This window comes from Mus caroli, unplaced genomic scaffold, assembly GCF_978045245.1.
Source record: "Mus caroli unplaced genomic scaffold, Mus_caroli_1 scaffold_8, whole genome shotgun sequence".
In the NCBI taxonomy this organism is placed as follows: Eukaryota; Metazoa; Chordata; class Mammalia; order Rodentia; family Muridae; genus Mus; species Mus caroli.
Window position 1 is genome coordinate 103,292,562 of NW_028227263.1, and position 16,723 is coordinate 103,309,284.

The following is a 16,723-nucleotide window of genomic DNA, read 5'->3' on the forward strand; positions in this document are numbered from 1 at the left end:
CAATAAAATAAAATATAAAATATAAAATAAATAGAAGTTATGGTGCAGATTACCATGGCCTGATCACTCTTTTATTCAAAAGTATGAAAATTCAGATTATTCCAGGGGATTGCCACCCACCCTGAACAGAAGTGGGCTCACAATGTCCTTTCTCTTCCTCACTTCCTAGATCCTGAGCTACACTTTGAGGTTAGTCCAGCCTGGGCCATGTTAGACCCTTTCTTAAGAAACAGCAACCAGAAAATGTCACTTCCCTCCAGGAGCCTCATTAAGGGTTCAGCTTGGCAGCTGCATATTTTGGTGTGCACCTTTGATCCCAGAACTTAGGAGTCAGGGGCTGGTGGATCTTGGTGAGGTCCAGGTTAGACTGTGCACATAGTGTATTCAGGCCAGTGAAACAACACAGGGAGACTTTGTCTCAAACATTAAAACATCAAGAAGTCAGCATGGGTTCTGGTACAGGGAAGGGGAAATACCCAGCCTTTGACACCTACTTACTGTTGCAGGTTTCAGACCCATCCCCTCTTGTTGAGCATCTAGACTATTTCATCTCTCATGGCAGTTGGCACATTTGACTTGGGCGCATGCTTGTGTGCCCTGTAAGCTCCAAGAAGGTCAGACTAGCCCTAATCCAGGGTAAGTGAGGACCTGGTGATCAACTGGCAACCAAGTTCTCTTCTGAGTCCTAGGCCTCTGTGTCCAAGTTTTTCTGAAATCTGCACTGTTCTTTGCTCTAATTGATGATAGAGTAAGCACACATTCATCCACTTGTGAGTACATTCATGCACCTCATCTTTAATATATGTCTTCAAGCATACATAATCATGCTGGAGTTTGAGATAGGTGTACTGCACCGGAAGAGTCCAGTGCATGTGAATGGAAAGAGTTGAAGGGGTGCTGGAGATGAGCTTCAAACAGCATCCTCAGGAAACAGGCTGTAGATGAGGGGAATATGTAAATGAGGAAGAAGATGAAGGTTTGTATACATTTAGAGAGAGAGGGGAGAAAACATCCAGGTTCCCAGAATTTTTTCCCTCACCAGCTGACCTGTTCTGTTCCTGGGAGGAGGACTGAAATTTTGTCCTACATGGCTGGTCCCTCATGTTCATCTTCCTGGAAACTTTGTTGGTGTTCAGTGTAATGGATGTGTAGATTATCTATGTGAACCGAGCATACACTGGATTCATCTGCCTCTGGATTGACTGCAGGGGTCATAAATGTGTCAATGTGGGACAAATCACTGGTCACTGAATATATACACTGGGGGTTCACTTCATTGGGTAGTAGAGGTGACTGTTGGGGTGGGATACTGGCACTCTTTCATGATTCTCTCTGGGGGTCTAGGTTTGGGCTTACAGTGGGGACATCATTTTAGGTGGGGCACTCTATGAGTGGCAGTAGAGTTATTTTAGAATTTCTAGGTAATGATTTTGTAAATGGGAGTGGAGGTGATGTTTCTTCCTTTATATCTATTTTTTGGGGGGAAGGAGGATGGGGTTGCTGAAGTCAGAACCCAGTGCCTTACACAAACTCTCCACGGGGTCTCTACCACTGAGCCACAACCCCAGAAGAAACTCATTGGAGGACTCTATGCAGGTGCTGTACCTCTGAACCATGCCTTGCCCCTCATTTTGGGATGGATTCTAGACAGCTATATTCCCTTCCTCTGACTTGTTAGTGACAGGTCTATGTAGCCCCGGCTGGCCTCCAGCTCAATGTGTATCTGTGGACAACCATGGTTTTCTGATCCTCCTCCCAAGTGCAGGGATCACAGGCATGTGCTGCAGACTCAGCTCAGCACAGTGCTGAGGATGAAATGCAGGATGCTCACAGCTAGGCAAGCATTCTGCCAACTAAGACACAACACCAGGACCCCTTGACTGCTTTTACCTTGTATTTGGAGACAGATAAGATCTATGTGTCTCTAAACTGCTCATCCAAGATTTGAAAAGTCACTCCTCCCCAGCTGCTGGAGTACCTATGTCGGCCTCCTCTTGCTGTGAGAGGATGGAGAGAGAGAGAGAGAGAGAGAGAGAGAGAGAGAGAGAGAGAGAGAGAGAGAGAGAGAGAGAGAGAGAGAGAGAGAGAGAGAGAGAGAGAGAAAGAGAGAGAGAGAGAGAGAAGAGAACGAGAGGTTGGAATGACTAAGTCCTGTAGTTTTCTTTCTAAATTTCTTTCCCAGTTTACATTCACATGGGCAAGGGCTTCATATTTCTGGCCCTGGCATTATACCTCTTCCTCCTGTCTACCATGTTCCTCTCCTTTCGATCAGTCTGATGCTGACTGAACAATATAGACTTCATCTTCAGTGTCATTAGCATTGCAATTTGTAAGTGTTGGCAAGGACAAGGGTGACTTGGGATCCTCCACTCAACCACAGAGCTTCCTCCTACCCAGAGTTGTGGCTAGTTCTGGATTTCCAGTTCTGTCTAGCCTTCTGACCTTCTCTGGCCCTTCTCCAGAAGTTCTCTGATACTCTTAGCTGTGGCTATGTCCCTCTAAACAGACAGTGGTTTCTGGTCTGAGCAGCAGCAGCATAGTGGCCCTTTTCCCAAGATGTGTGATTCTCTGCCCAAAGGACATGGTTCTAAGTCCCTCTTCATACTTTGGTCCACCCCTACCAAAGAAATCCCCTCCAGTGGCCCCTGGTGGAGACACTGCAGCCTAGGTTTTGAGGCAATCCCTGCCCTTCTGGGGACAGACTCTTCTCCAGTGAGTCAAGGTTTTATAAACCTAACAGTCCAGCCCAACTTAAGAAACCCAGGTAGGCAGTCTGAATTTGCAGTGTCTAACTGTTCATCATCTCTTCTGTTTCCAATATAGGGTTAGGCCGAGATGGAGTCTTGCATTTTGATCTCTCTAGCCTTTTCTTGTGTGATATGAACATTTCCCTTGTCAGAGGAGACTCAAGTGGCATCCCTGAGTTGGTCTGAGCCTCTTGTCTGCATTTGTTTCAACCCCATCCCTTAGCCAAGAGGACATATACACAAGTCCTTTGCTGATCTACTTTGAAAATCCTGACCTCAGCTGAGGGAACCTAGGTTGTGTACCTCACTCCAGTAGGACAGAGAATATCAGACCTTGAGCTCATTTGTTTCATGGTGGGATTTTTTTTTGAAAACATGGGACAATATAATATTTGGGCATTTTTTGTCATAGTATCTTTTATTCAGGAGGTGAACTTAATAAGTTTGGTGTAGATGCCTGGGAAAGCAAGTGTACCACATGGTTCAGTGTCATTTAATGTAGTACCTTGGAGAACACCATCACAGATCAGTGGGCCTCCTGAGTCACCCTGAAAGAAGGACAGGGACAAAAGTTAGGCAGAGCCTGGCAGTTAGATTCTAGTAGACAACTCTGTAAATGACTCCCAGGGCAGGAATACAGGGACTCTAAGAGACAGCTCTGTTCAATAGGTGAGGGAATACAGCTCTTGGGAGCCCAGATCTTATGAGGACTTTGTGTTGTGGTGAGAGGCTCACAGGACCATCCCCTAAGACAAGTCTAAGAGGAGAAATCATACCAGCTCCACGATCCTCCCCTCCCAGGGCGTATCCCTTCCACAGGGAAGGATGCAAAGAGCCTGCCTAGTCAGTGTGTTGGAGTGGGAACCAAGAACCTCAGTTCTCTCTTTCAGCCCTTCACCTCACTGTAGGGAGGGTCTGTTTCACCTTGCAAGTGTCTTTGCCTCCACCCATCTCTCCTGCCCACAACATGACATCTGTCACCTTCTGATTGTAGTTTTTGACACAGTCCTCAATAGGCAGGAGCTTGATGGACACACACTGCAGATCATCTTGTTTTTGTACTGTGGATCAGGGGGAATTGGGTGGTGAGCAAGGCCCAGTCCAGTTTTCTCTGCCCCTCTTCCACACCCAGCTGTGTTGATTGTACCACCCTCATATTTTGTGGGTGTAATGCTGCCCCAGCCTTATGATAGGCATGTGCTACCGAGCTTGGGCTTCTTAGTGGGCAGGTCGATGGGCTTCACAATATCTGTGATGGCAGCAGGCTTGCTGAGGAGGAGCAGCATCAGGTCATTGCTGAAGTTGTCCTCAGGATGTAGTTTTTCGTGCATCATGAGGCTCATGTTGAAGCCAGGGTGAGGGAAGCTGTTGCTGACCAATCAGTGCTGAGGAGAGGGTTCATCTTGGAATAGGTTGTTTTTGCCCAGCCAACCCTCAAACTGGCTGGTGGGCAGGGAAGTAGATGGAGCAAGTGAGAGGACTCAACAGGGAGATTGGGTAGAGTAAATAGGAAGTGGTGGGGGAGGAGGGAGGGAGGAAGGAAGAGAGAGTCAGGGACAGAAACACACAGAGACAGAAAGATACACATACACACACACACGAAACAGATAGAGAAAAACAAACAGAGAAACAGAAAGGCACATACATACATAAATACACAAACATACATACATGCATGCATACATACATACATACATACATAGGCAGAGATGCAGAAGGGGCAGACACAGGAAGAGAAGACAAGGGAGGAGGGGGCAGGGAGGAGGGGTAAGCCTGAGAGCTGCTCAGGTGCAACTAGGACTGGGCTGAACTTCCCCAGTAGGTAAGGCTTGGCCTGCAGCCCAATGTCTGAGATCTCACCACTCATCCCACAGTATCCATCTCTCTCTGTACTCAGTTACCTCACCCAGCTCCAGTTCTGACTAGCCCTTCTCTGTGTGTCCTTAGAGTGGAGAGAAGGTCCTAAAGGCAGAGCTGCTCTAAGTGGAGTGAGGACTTCTCTCACAGCCTACCCTCAGTGACAGCACGTTCTATCTGGAGGGACCCTTCAGGCCTGGTCCCCACTATGATCAGTAGTGATAAAAGAGAACAGATGAGACCCAGACCCAGACAGGGCAAGGAGAGTTCCGAGGGGACATACACAATGACCACGGAGACAGTAAGATTTGAATACAGACATGAAGTAGACAGAGAATAAGACAGAAAAAACAAAAAAGAAAAAGGACTCTGAACACAAACCTGGATGCACAAGGAAAGAGAGACCCAGGAAGTCTTGGATAGGCTTTCAGTCAGTCCCAACCCCCTGTCCCTCAGTACCCCAGCCTGTCTTGGAGTCATGATCTGTGACTACCACCCTGCTTTCCTGTGTTCACCCTTACTCACTGGACATAGCAGTGGGCAGCTATGAGAACCCAGTTGAGGTCCAACAGGACTCCCCCACATATGTGTTTCTTGTAGTTGTACACAGCACCCTGCCAGGGTTGGGAATTCTTCTCACAGTTAAATCCTCCAACCACCCGAGACTGGACAGGAGGTGCAGCATCTGCAACAGGGACAATCAGGGAAGGCAGAGTTGGCACATGTAGGGAGGTGTACCATTGGGGGACATAGCTAAGCAGGGCTGGGGCCTGTGGACATGGCCAGGGGATCTGGGGTAGGGACCAATATATGGCTGGTACTGGATAGGGAGATAGATGTATGCTGTGGGGACAGAAATAACTCTTGAATCAGGAATTGGGTATAATGTCAGGTCATGTTATAGTTTTGAGTTGAGAGAGAGAGAGAGAGAATTCCAGTTTATTCTTAGTCCAATGAGAATGATATCCTCTGATATGGACTTTAGAGTCTCCAAGGTTTAAGAAGACGTCACGGTCTTGGCTGGGTTTTGGGAATTCTGAAAGGTGAGGTGTCAGAAAACTAGATTTGAATGAATAAATAAATCCAGAAAAGGGAGCTTGGGGTTGATTTGGGGTTTCTTGGATTGGGCATGAAGTGGCAGCTGGGATGAAGAGATTGAAGAATTTCCAGGTAAAAGGAGCAGGGTCAAGGCTAGGGCATGGGCTCATTTTAGTGTCTGTGGTGGCGATGACATCTAAGAGGAGTGGGGCTCCCTAAGAATGGAGTTTGAGACAGGACAAGCTGTTCGAGAAGGAAATTCTGGGGGTCTGTGAGGAAAAGGCTCTGCTTCCTGTGGAGGTGGTCAAACCATCTGGGTATTGGAGAGGCTTAGGGTTCTCTTGGGGGCAGCCTCTGGACAGGAGTGGAAAAGGAATTAAAGGCTCTGGACAGAAGTGGAAACATACTTAGAGCAAGTCAGGCCAATTTGAGGCAGAGAGGAGGACCCAGTTGATGTGAGGTAGTAGGGTTAGGCATTTGGATCTTTGGGGTGTCCTGTACAGTGTGGGAACTAGAGCTATTCAGTGGGGCTCTGGCAAGAGGAGACAGGGGCCTCCTACTCAGGGAGTGAGGCATGAGAGAAAAGAGGAGGCCAAAGAATGGCATTTGGAAACAGAATAAATCTTCGCAAGCCATGCACAGCCACACTTTCTGTAACCTCAGTACACAGCAGGCTGAGGCAGAGGGATTGCCATGGATGAAGACAAGCCTGGGCTACATCATGAGACACTCACTCAGAACTTATTCCCAAGAACTGGGAATGAGATGACTTGGCTGCTACAGGATTGCGATGCAAGCATTAGGACCTGAGCTGAACCCTCCAGAAGACAGGGAAAAAGTCAGGTGTGATGCTGTGTGCCTGTAACCCCAGAGCTGGGTAGGTGGAAGCAGGAGGATTCCCTTGAGTCTTTCTGGATAATCATCTTAGCCTAATAGGAAGACTCCATTCAGTGAGAGCCCTAGGCCCAGATGGGCAGTGATTGATGAAGATACTTCATGTCCACATCTGGTGTCTACAAGCTCACCCCTTCTTCAAAAACAAGACTAAACAAAAAGCCAGTGGGAAGGGACCTGGGCATTTTCTGCCAGTAGAAAGGGTCTGAACCGGTCTTATGTCACAAGCCAATTTGAGAAGTGAAAGTTTTGGTAGAAACTGGCCAACTTGAGATGATGGGAGACTAGTTGTCATCATGTGGGGAACACACCTGAAAGCTGGCAGCTGCTAGACAGCCAATGACAGTAGTGTGGTATAGGCATGTCCCTGATTCAGGGGTTGGGCTTTGAGGCTCTAGGAAAATCAATCAACTGGAGGGACATCTGAGGTCTTAACTTTTGTAAGGGGTTGGCTTCCTTAGAAAGACTGGAGAAGCCCAGAGATGGTCAGGGGACTAAGAAAGAGTAGAAAGTTCTGGAAAGTGGGAAGTGTGCTCGGTGCAAGAACTGTGAGGGACCTGGCAGTGTGCAGGGCCAGAGGAGGAGCAGGTGGTGCTCATGATGTAGCCGGGGAGAGCGGAGAGGGGAGAGGGGAAAGGGATGGCCAGGGCCAAAGGCAGCAGGAGAGTCAGGGCTGTGACCCCTCCCATTTCCTCATCTCACCAATCCCTCCAAGGGACAGGGCTAGGAACAGGATCAGGAAACACATGCTAACATGTGTCCAGGAGCTGCAGACAGTGAACTTGGAGCTGTGGAGTCTCCTTGGGAGACTTTAAAAACCCTCATTCTCTCCCACAGACCCTCCCCTGTCCTGTTGCCACCCAGATGCTGACCCAAGCTCTGTCCTTGCTGACAGAGTTGTACTTCCTGTTTGCACACTCCTGGCTGTGGGATGGGATGGCCTCGTTTCACCCGCTGTACAGTAGGCCCTAGGTCACCCTGGACACCTTCCCAGGGATGAGATTGGGTGGGGCAGGGCCTGCTGTTTCTAGAGCTGTTCGAGTTCCAGGGACTGTAGCCAGATGGCAAGGTCAGGGGTGATGGTTAGGAAGTGTGAAAGGAGGATGGAGGAGCAAGTGACCCCCAACTCACATCTCTAAGTAAGGTCCTGCACCTCAATAATGCAGTTACCCTACAAATCAGTAGTCTGCACAAATTCTTTGCACCAGTGATAGCCAGGAGAGCTGCAAGCTCCCTGCAGATAAAAATTCTTTTTCTGAGAATGCCAAAATGCTTCCTTTTTGGACTTGGAACTCTGGATCACTGATTTTATTGATTCTATGAGAAGTTTCAGAGCTGGGTGTAGTATTGCACACCTTCAATACCAGCACTTTGAAGCCAGAGTCAAATGGATCTGTGGGATTTTAGGCTCTAGTAGTCTGTGATGTAGACCATCCTAGTCTACATAGTGACTCCCCCTCTTGTTGAGCATCTAGACTATTTCAGCTCTCATGGCAGTTAGCATATTTAACCTGTGTGTATTCATGTGTGCCCTGTAAGCTCCATGATGGCCAGACTAGCCCTAATCCAGGGTAAATGAGGAGCTGGCAATCAATTGGTCACTACCTTCTCCTGTGACCCCTCGGCCTCTGTATCCCTGTTCTTCTGAAAACTCCACTGTTCTTTGCTCTAAAGGACAAGAGAGGAAGCATGCACTTGTGAGTTCATTCATGCAGTTGACCATTTATGTATGTCGTCAAGCATACATAATCATGCTGGAGTTTGAGATAGGTGTACTGCATCAAAAGAGGACAGTGCATGAGAATGGAAAGAGTTGAAGTGGTGCTGGAGGTGAGGTGCAAACAGCTTCACAGGAAACAGGTTGTAGATGAGAGGGAGAAATGGAAAGGAGGAAGAGCATGATTATGATTTGCACCGGGAGGTGGTGGAGAATAAATCCAGGTCCCTAGAACTTTCTCCCTCCCCAGCTGAAGTGCTCTGTTCCTGCAAGGAGAAAGCAAGTTGGTCCTATGTGGCTGGTCCCTCATATCCATGTTCCTGGTAATGTTGTTGGTGTTCAGCATGGTAGATAGGTTGATGGCCTATGTACACGGTCTGGCTTCATATAGCTATGGATTGACTGCAGGAGGCATAAGAGTGCCAACATGGGACAATTCACTGGTCAGTGTATACATAGATTGGGGGGGTCTTCTATTGGGTGCTAAAGGTGACTGTGGAGGTGGGACACTGGCATTCTCACTGGAGTATTTCTGCGGAAGTAGGTTAGGGCTCACAATAAGTGCATCATTGATGGTGGGTAACTCTATGAATGGCAGTAGAGTTATTTTAGAATTTCTAGGCAGTGATTTTGGTAATGTGAGTGGAGATGATGTTTTTCTTTTCTTTTCTGGGGGGGGAGGGGGAGGAGGTTGCTGAAGGCAGAACTCAGAAGCTTACACTCACACTCCACAGGGTCTCTACCACTGAGCTACACCCCCAGAAAAAACTCAATGGAGGACTCTAGGCAGCTGCTTTACCTCTGAACAAAGGCCCAGCCCCTTATTTGGGTATGGATTCTAGACAGCTACATTCCCATCCTCTGCCTTGTTTGTGACAGGTCTATGTAGCCCAGGCTGGCCTCTAGCTCAATGTGTAGCTGTGGACAACCTTGTATTTCTGATCATCCTCCAATGTGCAGGGATCCCAGGTGTGCACTGCCAGACTCAGCTCAGACTCAGTTCAGCACAGTGCTCAGGGTGAAATATAGGCCTGCTCACCTGCTAGGCAAGCATTCTGTGAAGAAGCCACAATCCCAGGACCCCTCAACTGCCTTTACCTTGTATTTTGAGACAGATAACATCTATGTGTCTCTAAATGGTATAACTCCCCAGCTGATGGAGTACTTAGGTTGGGCTCATCACAGTGTAAGAGGAAGGAGAGAGGAAGAGCAAGAGTGAGAGATAAAGGAGTGGAGGGAGAGAGGGTTGGAAAAAGAAAGAGAGAGAGAGAGAGAGACAGATAGAGAGAGACAGAGAGAGAGAGAGAGAGAGAGACAGAGACAGAGACAGAGACAGAGACAGAGACAGAGAGACAGAGAGACAGAGAGAAAGACAGAGGTTGGGGTAACTGTAGTTATCTTTCCAACTCTCCAGTTTGCATTCACATGAACAAGGGCTTCATATTTCTGGCCCTGGTACTATGCCTCATTCTCTGGATCACCATGTTCCTCTCCTTCTGACCAGTCTACCACTGCTTGGACAAGATAGACTTCATCTTCAATTTCCTTAGCATTGGCATCGGTAAGTGTTGACAAAGGAAAGGGTGACTATGATCCTCCACCAAAACCCAGAACCTCATCTTACCCAGAGGTGTGGCTAGATTTCCAACTCTGCAGCTCCTAGGGGGAGGGGTGTCTCTGCGTCTTTCTTGGGCTTTCTCTGTATGCCAGGGTGGCTTTGGACTCACTCTGTCATCCATGCTGGCTTTCAATATGCCATTCTCTTGCCTCAGCATCATAAGTAGCTGTGATTAAAATCTTTTTGCCCACTATTGTGACTGATGAACTTGTCCCCCATTTTCCTTTCCCCTCTGAGTGTGTATCCATTTGTGGTGTGTGTGTGTGTGTGTGTGTGTGTGTGTGTGTGTGTGTGTGTGTGTGTATGTCTACTTTTGGCAGGTCAGGGAGTTTGTCTCTCTTTCCTTTGGGGGGTGGTGGTGTTCCCTGTCTAGCCTTCTGTCCTCCTCTGGCCCCACCCCAGTACAGGGCTCCTTATTCTCCTCAGCCTGACTCTGTTTGTGGTTGATGCTGTGGCTAGGTGAGGGCGGGGCCTCAGATGGAAGGGCAGTGCCTGCAAAGGTCAGGGGCGGAGCCCAGGAAAGGGGATCAGCCTCCTGGGCTTAGTTAGGGTTTGGGGTAGGGCTCTGAGTCAAGTGCTCATGGGGTCCCTTCCCAGAGGAACTTTGTCCTTCATCAACCAAGTACTAATGTGGAGCTACAGTTTGCCTTCCATGGAGCAGAGGCTCAGCTACTTCCATTGGGCCTTGAGACATCACTCATTGCAGTTGCAGCAGCAGTCCATTTTGGACAGGACCTTGGAGCCTGCCCAGAAGTTGTCTGTTGTAAACTGCTTTGTGCACTACCATGGAACTCTCCAACAGAGGGATATGTCATCTTCTCAGGACACTGATGAGTTCCTGCAGCCAGATGCCAAAACCTCTGTCCCTGTGGCTCAGTTTCCATCAAACCTCCCTTGATGTTCCATACTTCCCCTGAGAGTATGTAGCACCTTCAGGCTCAGGACACAGGTGGCAAGATCAGCTCCACTCGCTAAGGCCTACTCCTTTCTGACTGAGTATTGGCAGGGACCCTTCTCTGGAAGTTCTCTGATACTGTTAGCTGTGGCTTGCTCCTCTAAAAAGACAGTGTTTTGTGGTCCTGTGTAGCAGCAGCAGCAGTGTGGCCCTATTCCCAAGATGGGTGTACTGGCTAGTTTTGTGTCAACTTGACACAGTTGGAGTTATCACAGAGAAAGGAGCTTCAGATGAGGAAATGCCTCCATGAGGTCCAACTGTAAGGCATTTTCACAATTAGTGATCAAGGGGCAAAGGCCCCTTGTGGGTGGGACCATCTCTGGACTGGTAATCTTGGGTTTTATAAGAGAGCAGGCTGACCAAGCCAGGTAAAGCAAGCCTGTAAAGAACATCCCTCCATGGCCTCTGCATCAGCTCCTGCTTTCTGACCTGCTTTGAGTTCCAGTCCTGACTTCCTTAGTAATGAACAGCAGTGTGGAAATGTAAACCGAATAAACCCTTTCCTCCCCAACTTGCTTCTTGGTCATGATTTTTGTGCAGGAATAGAAACCCTGACTAAGACAATGGGTGATTCTCTGCGCCACAGGAAATGGTTCTAAGTCACTCTTCATCCTTTGGACAGCCCTACCAAAGAAATCCCGTCCAGTGTCCACTGGTTGAGACACTGCAGTCTAGCCTTTGGGGCAGTCCCTGCCCTTCTGTGGACAGACTCTTCTCCCTCAATTCAAGGCTTCATTAACATAAAACCCCAGCTCAGCTCAAGAAACCCAGTTTGGCAGTCTGAATTCTCAGTGTCTGACTGTTTATCATCTCTTCTTCTTCCAGTATAGGGTCAGGCCTAGCTGGAGTCAATCATTCTGATGTCATTAATCTTTTCCTGTGTGATCTGAACATTTTTCTTGCCATAGGAGATTTATGGGCATTCCTGAGTTAGTCTGAGCTTTTTGTCTGCATTTGTCTCAACCCCACCCCCTTAGCCAACAGTACATGTACACCTGTCCCTTGCTGATCTACTTTGGAAGTCCAGACCTTAGCCGAAGGATCCTTGATCTTACTCCAGTAGGACAGAGAATGTCAGACCTTGAACTCATTTGTTGCATGGTGTATTTTATTGAGAACAACAGATAATGTGACACTCAGGGGTTTTTTGCCATAGTGTCTTTTATCCAGTTGGTAAACTTAATAAGTTTTGTGTAGACGCCCGGCGTATTGGGTTTACCACATGGGATAGGGCCCCATGCTGTGATACCATGGAGAACACCATCACAGATCAGTGGGCCTCCTGAGTCACCCTGAAAGAAGGACAGGGACAGGAGCAAGAAAGCACCTGGCAGTTGGATTCTAGTAGACAACCTGGAACTGACTCCCATGGAGGAACACAGGCACTCTAAGAGGCAGCTCTGGTCAGTAAGTGAGGGAATCCAGCTCTTGGGAGCCCAGATCTTATGAGGACATTGGGTTGTGGTGAGGGCCTCACAGGACCATCCCCCAAGCAAAGTCACAGAGGAGAAATAGTACCAGCAACAGGATCCTCCCCTCCCAGGGCGCATCCCTTCCATAGGGAAGGATGCAAAGAGCCTGCCTAGTCTGGGTGTTGAAGTGGGAACCAAGAACCTCAGTTCCCTCTTTCAGCCCTTCACCTCACTGCAGGAGGGTCTATCTCACCTTGCATGTGTCTTTGCCTCCATCCGTATCTCCTGCACACAGCATGACATCTGTCACCTTTTGATTATGGTTTTTGACACAGTCCTCATTAGGCAAGAGCTTGATGGACACACACTGGAGATCATCTGGGGTTTGCCCTGTGGAGCAGGGGAAAAGTGGGTGGTAAGCAGGGCCAAGTCCTCTGCCCCTCCCCCACACCGAGCTGTGTTGCTTGGAGAAGACTTACATTTGGTGGGTGTAATGCTGCCCCAGCCTGAGGCTAGGCATGAGCTCCCCAGCTTGGGCTCCTCAGTGGGCAGGGCAATGGGCTTCACAGCATCTGTGATGTCAGCTGGCTCGCTGAGACGGAGCAGCATCAGGTCATTGCTCTCATCGTCCTCAGGTTCTGGGTTGTGGATTATGAGGAGGCTCATGTTGTAGTCAGGGTGGGGGAAGCTTTTGCTGACCAATCGGTGCTGTGCAGACGGTTCTTCTTGGAATAGCTTGGTTTTGCCCAGCCAAACATTATACTGGCTGGGGGACAGGGCAGGAGATGGAGGGAGTGAGATGAGAGAATCAGGGTGATTCCTCAAAGTCAGAAGAGGGGGAGGAGGGAGGGAGGAAGGAAGAGAGAGTCAGGGAAAGAAGCACACAGAGACAGAAAGATACACACACTCACACACACACAGAGACCGAAACACAGAGAGACAGAAAGGCATATACATACATACATACATACATACATACATACATACATACATACATACATACGTACATCCATACATCTATACATAAGGAGTCAGAGAGCCAGAAAGAGTAAAGACAGGAACAGAATACAAGGGAAGAGGGGGCAGGGAGGAGGGGTAAGCCTGAGAGCTGCTCAGGTGCAGCTAGGACAGGGCTGAACTTCCCCAGCAGGTAAGGCCTGGCCTGCAGCCCAAGGTCTGAGCTCTCTGCTCCCTCCCCAGCATCCAGCTCTGTACTCAGTTACCTCACCCAGCTCCAGTTCTGACCAGCCCTTCTCGGTGTGTCCTAGAGTGGACAGAAGGTCCTAAAGGCAGAGCTGCTCTGAGGAGACTTCTCTCACAGCCTACCCTCAGTGACAGCACTCTCTATCCTCAGGGGCCCTTTACGTCTTTTCTCCACTATGGTCAGTAGTGATATAAGAGGACACATGAGACACAGAACCAGAACTGTGTGTCCCAAGTCAGACACACAGTGACGGGTGACCACAGAGACACTCAGACTTGAATACAGACAGGAGACAGAGTGCTAAAAAGACAGAAAAGAAAGAAACAGGACTCTGAATGAAATCCTGGAGGATGGAGTAAAGAGAGACCCAGGAGGTCATAGATAGACTTTCTGCCAGTCCCACCCACCTGGCCTTCAGTATCCCAGCCTGGCCTGAAGTCATGATCTCTGGCTTCCACCCTCCTTTCCTGTCTCCACCCTTACTTACCTGACATAGCAGTGGGCAGCTGTGAGAACCCAGTTGCGGTCCAACAGGACTCCCCCGCATATATATTGGTTGTAGAGGTACACAGCCACATGCCAGGGATGGGAATTCTTCTCACATTTGAATCCTCCAACCACCCGAGACTGGACAGGAGGTGCAGCATCTGCAACAGGGGAAATGGGGGAGGGGAGAGTTGGCATACGTAGGGAGGTCTACCCTTGATGGACACAGTTAAGCACTGCTGGGATCAGGGGAAATGACCAGGGGATCTAGGGAAGGGACCAATATACGCTGGTCCTGGATAGGGAGATGAATGCTGTGGGTATAGAACGAACTCTCGAATCAGGAATCGGGTATAATGTCAGGCCACTTTAGAGATTTAGGTTAAGGGATGGCAGGAAAGCTTCAATCTTAGTCCAATGAGAATGGAATTCTCTAGTATGGAGTTTAGAGTCTTCAAGGCCTTGGATGGGTTTTGGGAATTCTTGAAAGGTGAGGCCTCAGAAAATTAGATTTGAATGAATAAATTAAACCAGGAAAGGGAGCTTGGGGTTGATTTTGGGTTTCTTGGATTGGGCATGAAGTGGCAGCTGGGATGGAGAGATTGAGGAATTTCCAGGTAAAAGGAGCAGGGTCAAGGCTAGGGCCTGGGCTCCTGTTAAGGTCTGTGGTGAAGATGACATCTAAGAGGGGTGGGGCTCCCTAAGAAAGGATTTTTAGTTGGGACAAGCAGTGATAGAAGGAAATTCTAGGGGTCTGTGAGGAAAAGGCTATGCTCCTGTGGAGGTGGGTAAGTGATCTGGGTATTGGAAGGGCTCAGGGTTCTCTTAGGCAGCCCCAGAACAGGAGTGGAAAAGGAATTAAAGCCTCTGGAAAGAAGTAAAAACAGTTAGATCAAGTCAGGCCACTGGGAGGCAGAGAGGAGGACCCAATTATGTGAGGTCCAAGTATTGGAGTCTTTTGGGGTGTGCTGTAGAGAGTGTTAACTATAGCTGTGCATTGGAGCTCTGATGAGATGGGACAGGAGCCTGCAGAGCAGAGAGAGAGGCATGAGGTGGAAGAGGAGGCCAAGGCACAGCATTTGGGAACAGAGGAAATCTTGGCAAGCCATGCATAGCTGCACTTCTCTGTAACCTCAGTACACAACAGGCTGAGGCAGAGGGATTGCCATGGATGAAGACAAGCCTGGGCTACATCATGAGACACTAACTCAGAACTTATTCCCAAGAGCTGGGATGAAGATGGCTTGGTTGCTACAGGATTGGCCATGCAAGCATTAGGACCTTAGCTGAACTCTCCAGAACACAGGGGAAAAGTCAGGTGAGATGCTGTGTGCCTGTAACCCCAGAGCTGTGTAGGTTGAACCAGGAGGATTCCCCTGAGTTTTGCCAGACAGTCATCTTAGCCTAACAGAAGTCTCCATCCAAGTGAGAGACCCTGCCAATGTTGGGGGACCAGTTGTCATCATTTGGCAAACACAGCTGAAGGCTGGCAGCTTCTGGACAGCTTAAGGCTCTAGTGTGGGATTAGGCAAGCCTCTGACTCAGGCTTTGGGCTGCGAGGCTCTAGGAAAAACAATGAACTGTAGGGAAATCTGAGGTCCTAAGTTTGGTAAGAAGTTGGGTTAGTTAGAAAGACTGGAGAAGCTCAGAGATGGTCAGGTGTCTAAGGAAGAGGAGAAAGTTCTGGAAAGTGGGAGTGGACAGGGGCCTGTCCTGGGAGCAAGGACTGTGAGGGACCTGGCACTGTGCAGGGCAGGAGCAGGTGGTGCTTCATGATGTAGCTGGCGTAAGGGGATGGCCAGGGCCAAAGGCAGCAATAAAGCCAGGGCTGTGACACCTCCTATTCCCTCATCTCACCAATCCCTCCTAGGGACAGGGCAAGCAACAGGATCAGGAACCACATGGTAACAGGTGTCCAGGAGCTGCAGGAGGTGAGCTTGGAGCTGTTGAGGCTCCTCAGGGAGACTTTAAAAACCCTCATTCTCCCCACAGCCCCTCCCCTGTCCTGTTGCCACCCAGATGCTGACAAAGCCCTGCCCTTGCTGACAGATTTGGACTCCCTGCTTGCACCCTCCTGGCTGTGGAATGGAAGGGCCTCGTTGCACTCCCTGTACAGTAGGCCCTAAGTCACCCTGGATACCTTCCCAGAGATGAGATTGGGTTGGGCAGTGCCTGTTGTTCCTGGAGCTGTTCGAGTTCCGGGGACCTTAGCCAGAGGGCAAGGTCAGGGGCAATGGTGAGTTGGTGTTAAAGGAGGATGGAGGAGCAAGTGACTCCCAACCCCCAGTTCTAAGGAAGTTCCTGTACCTCAAGTTCAAGATTATCCCAAGAAAGTTGCAGTTAGAACAAATTTTTTCACCAGTGATAGCTGAGATGGCTGCCCGTTCACTATAGATACAAATCATTTTTTTGAGAATGCCAAAATTCTTGCCTTTTTGAACTTCGAACTCTGTGTCACTGATTTTATTGTTCCTATGAGAAGTTTGGGAGATGGGTGTAGTGGTTCACACCTTTAATACCACATTTTGAAGCCAGAGCCAGGTGGATCTGTGTGATTTTAGGCTCTAGTATTCTGTGATATAGACCAACCTAGTCTACATAGTGACTTTCAAGAGAGTCAGGGTAATATATAGAGCTTTCTCAAAACAAACCAATAAACTAAAATAAACAAATAGAAGTTATGGTGCAGAATACCTTGGCTTGATTATTCGTTTATTCAAAAGTATGAAAACTCAGGTTATTTCAGGGGAGTGTCACCCACCCTGAACCGTGTTGGGATAACAATGACCTTTCTC

At 48.7% G+C, this 16,723-nt stretch overlaps 1 protein-coding gene and 2 pseudogenes across 1 annotated transcript; 1 reads left to right on the forward strand and 2 right to left on the reverse strand.

Annotated features, from left to right (window-relative positions):
* The first annotated feature begins 584 nt into the window (after window positions 1-584).
* On the forward strand, window positions 585-10,769 carry LOC147003275 (uncharacterized; annotated as a pseudogene).
* On the reverse strand, window positions 3,038-7,284 carry LOC110298265 (kallikrein 1-related peptidase b26-like; annotated as a pseudogene).
* A 1,193-nt stretch (window positions 10,770-11,962) lies between the features above and the next one.
* Window positions 11,963-15,909, reverse strand: LOC110298268 (kallikrein 1-related peptidase b11). The gene is made up of 5 exons (XM_085840926.1): window positions 15,786-15,909; window positions 13,930-14,089; window positions 12,718-13,004; window positions 12,492-12,628; window positions 11,963-12,118 (listed from the first exon to the last, which is right to left on the reverse strand). The coding sequence occupies exons 1-5, from the start codon at window positions 15,907-15,909 to the stop codon at window positions 11,963-11,965; spliced, it is 864 nt and encodes a 287-aa protein (XP_085697052.1).
* Window positions 15,910-16,723: the final 814 nt, after the last annotated feature.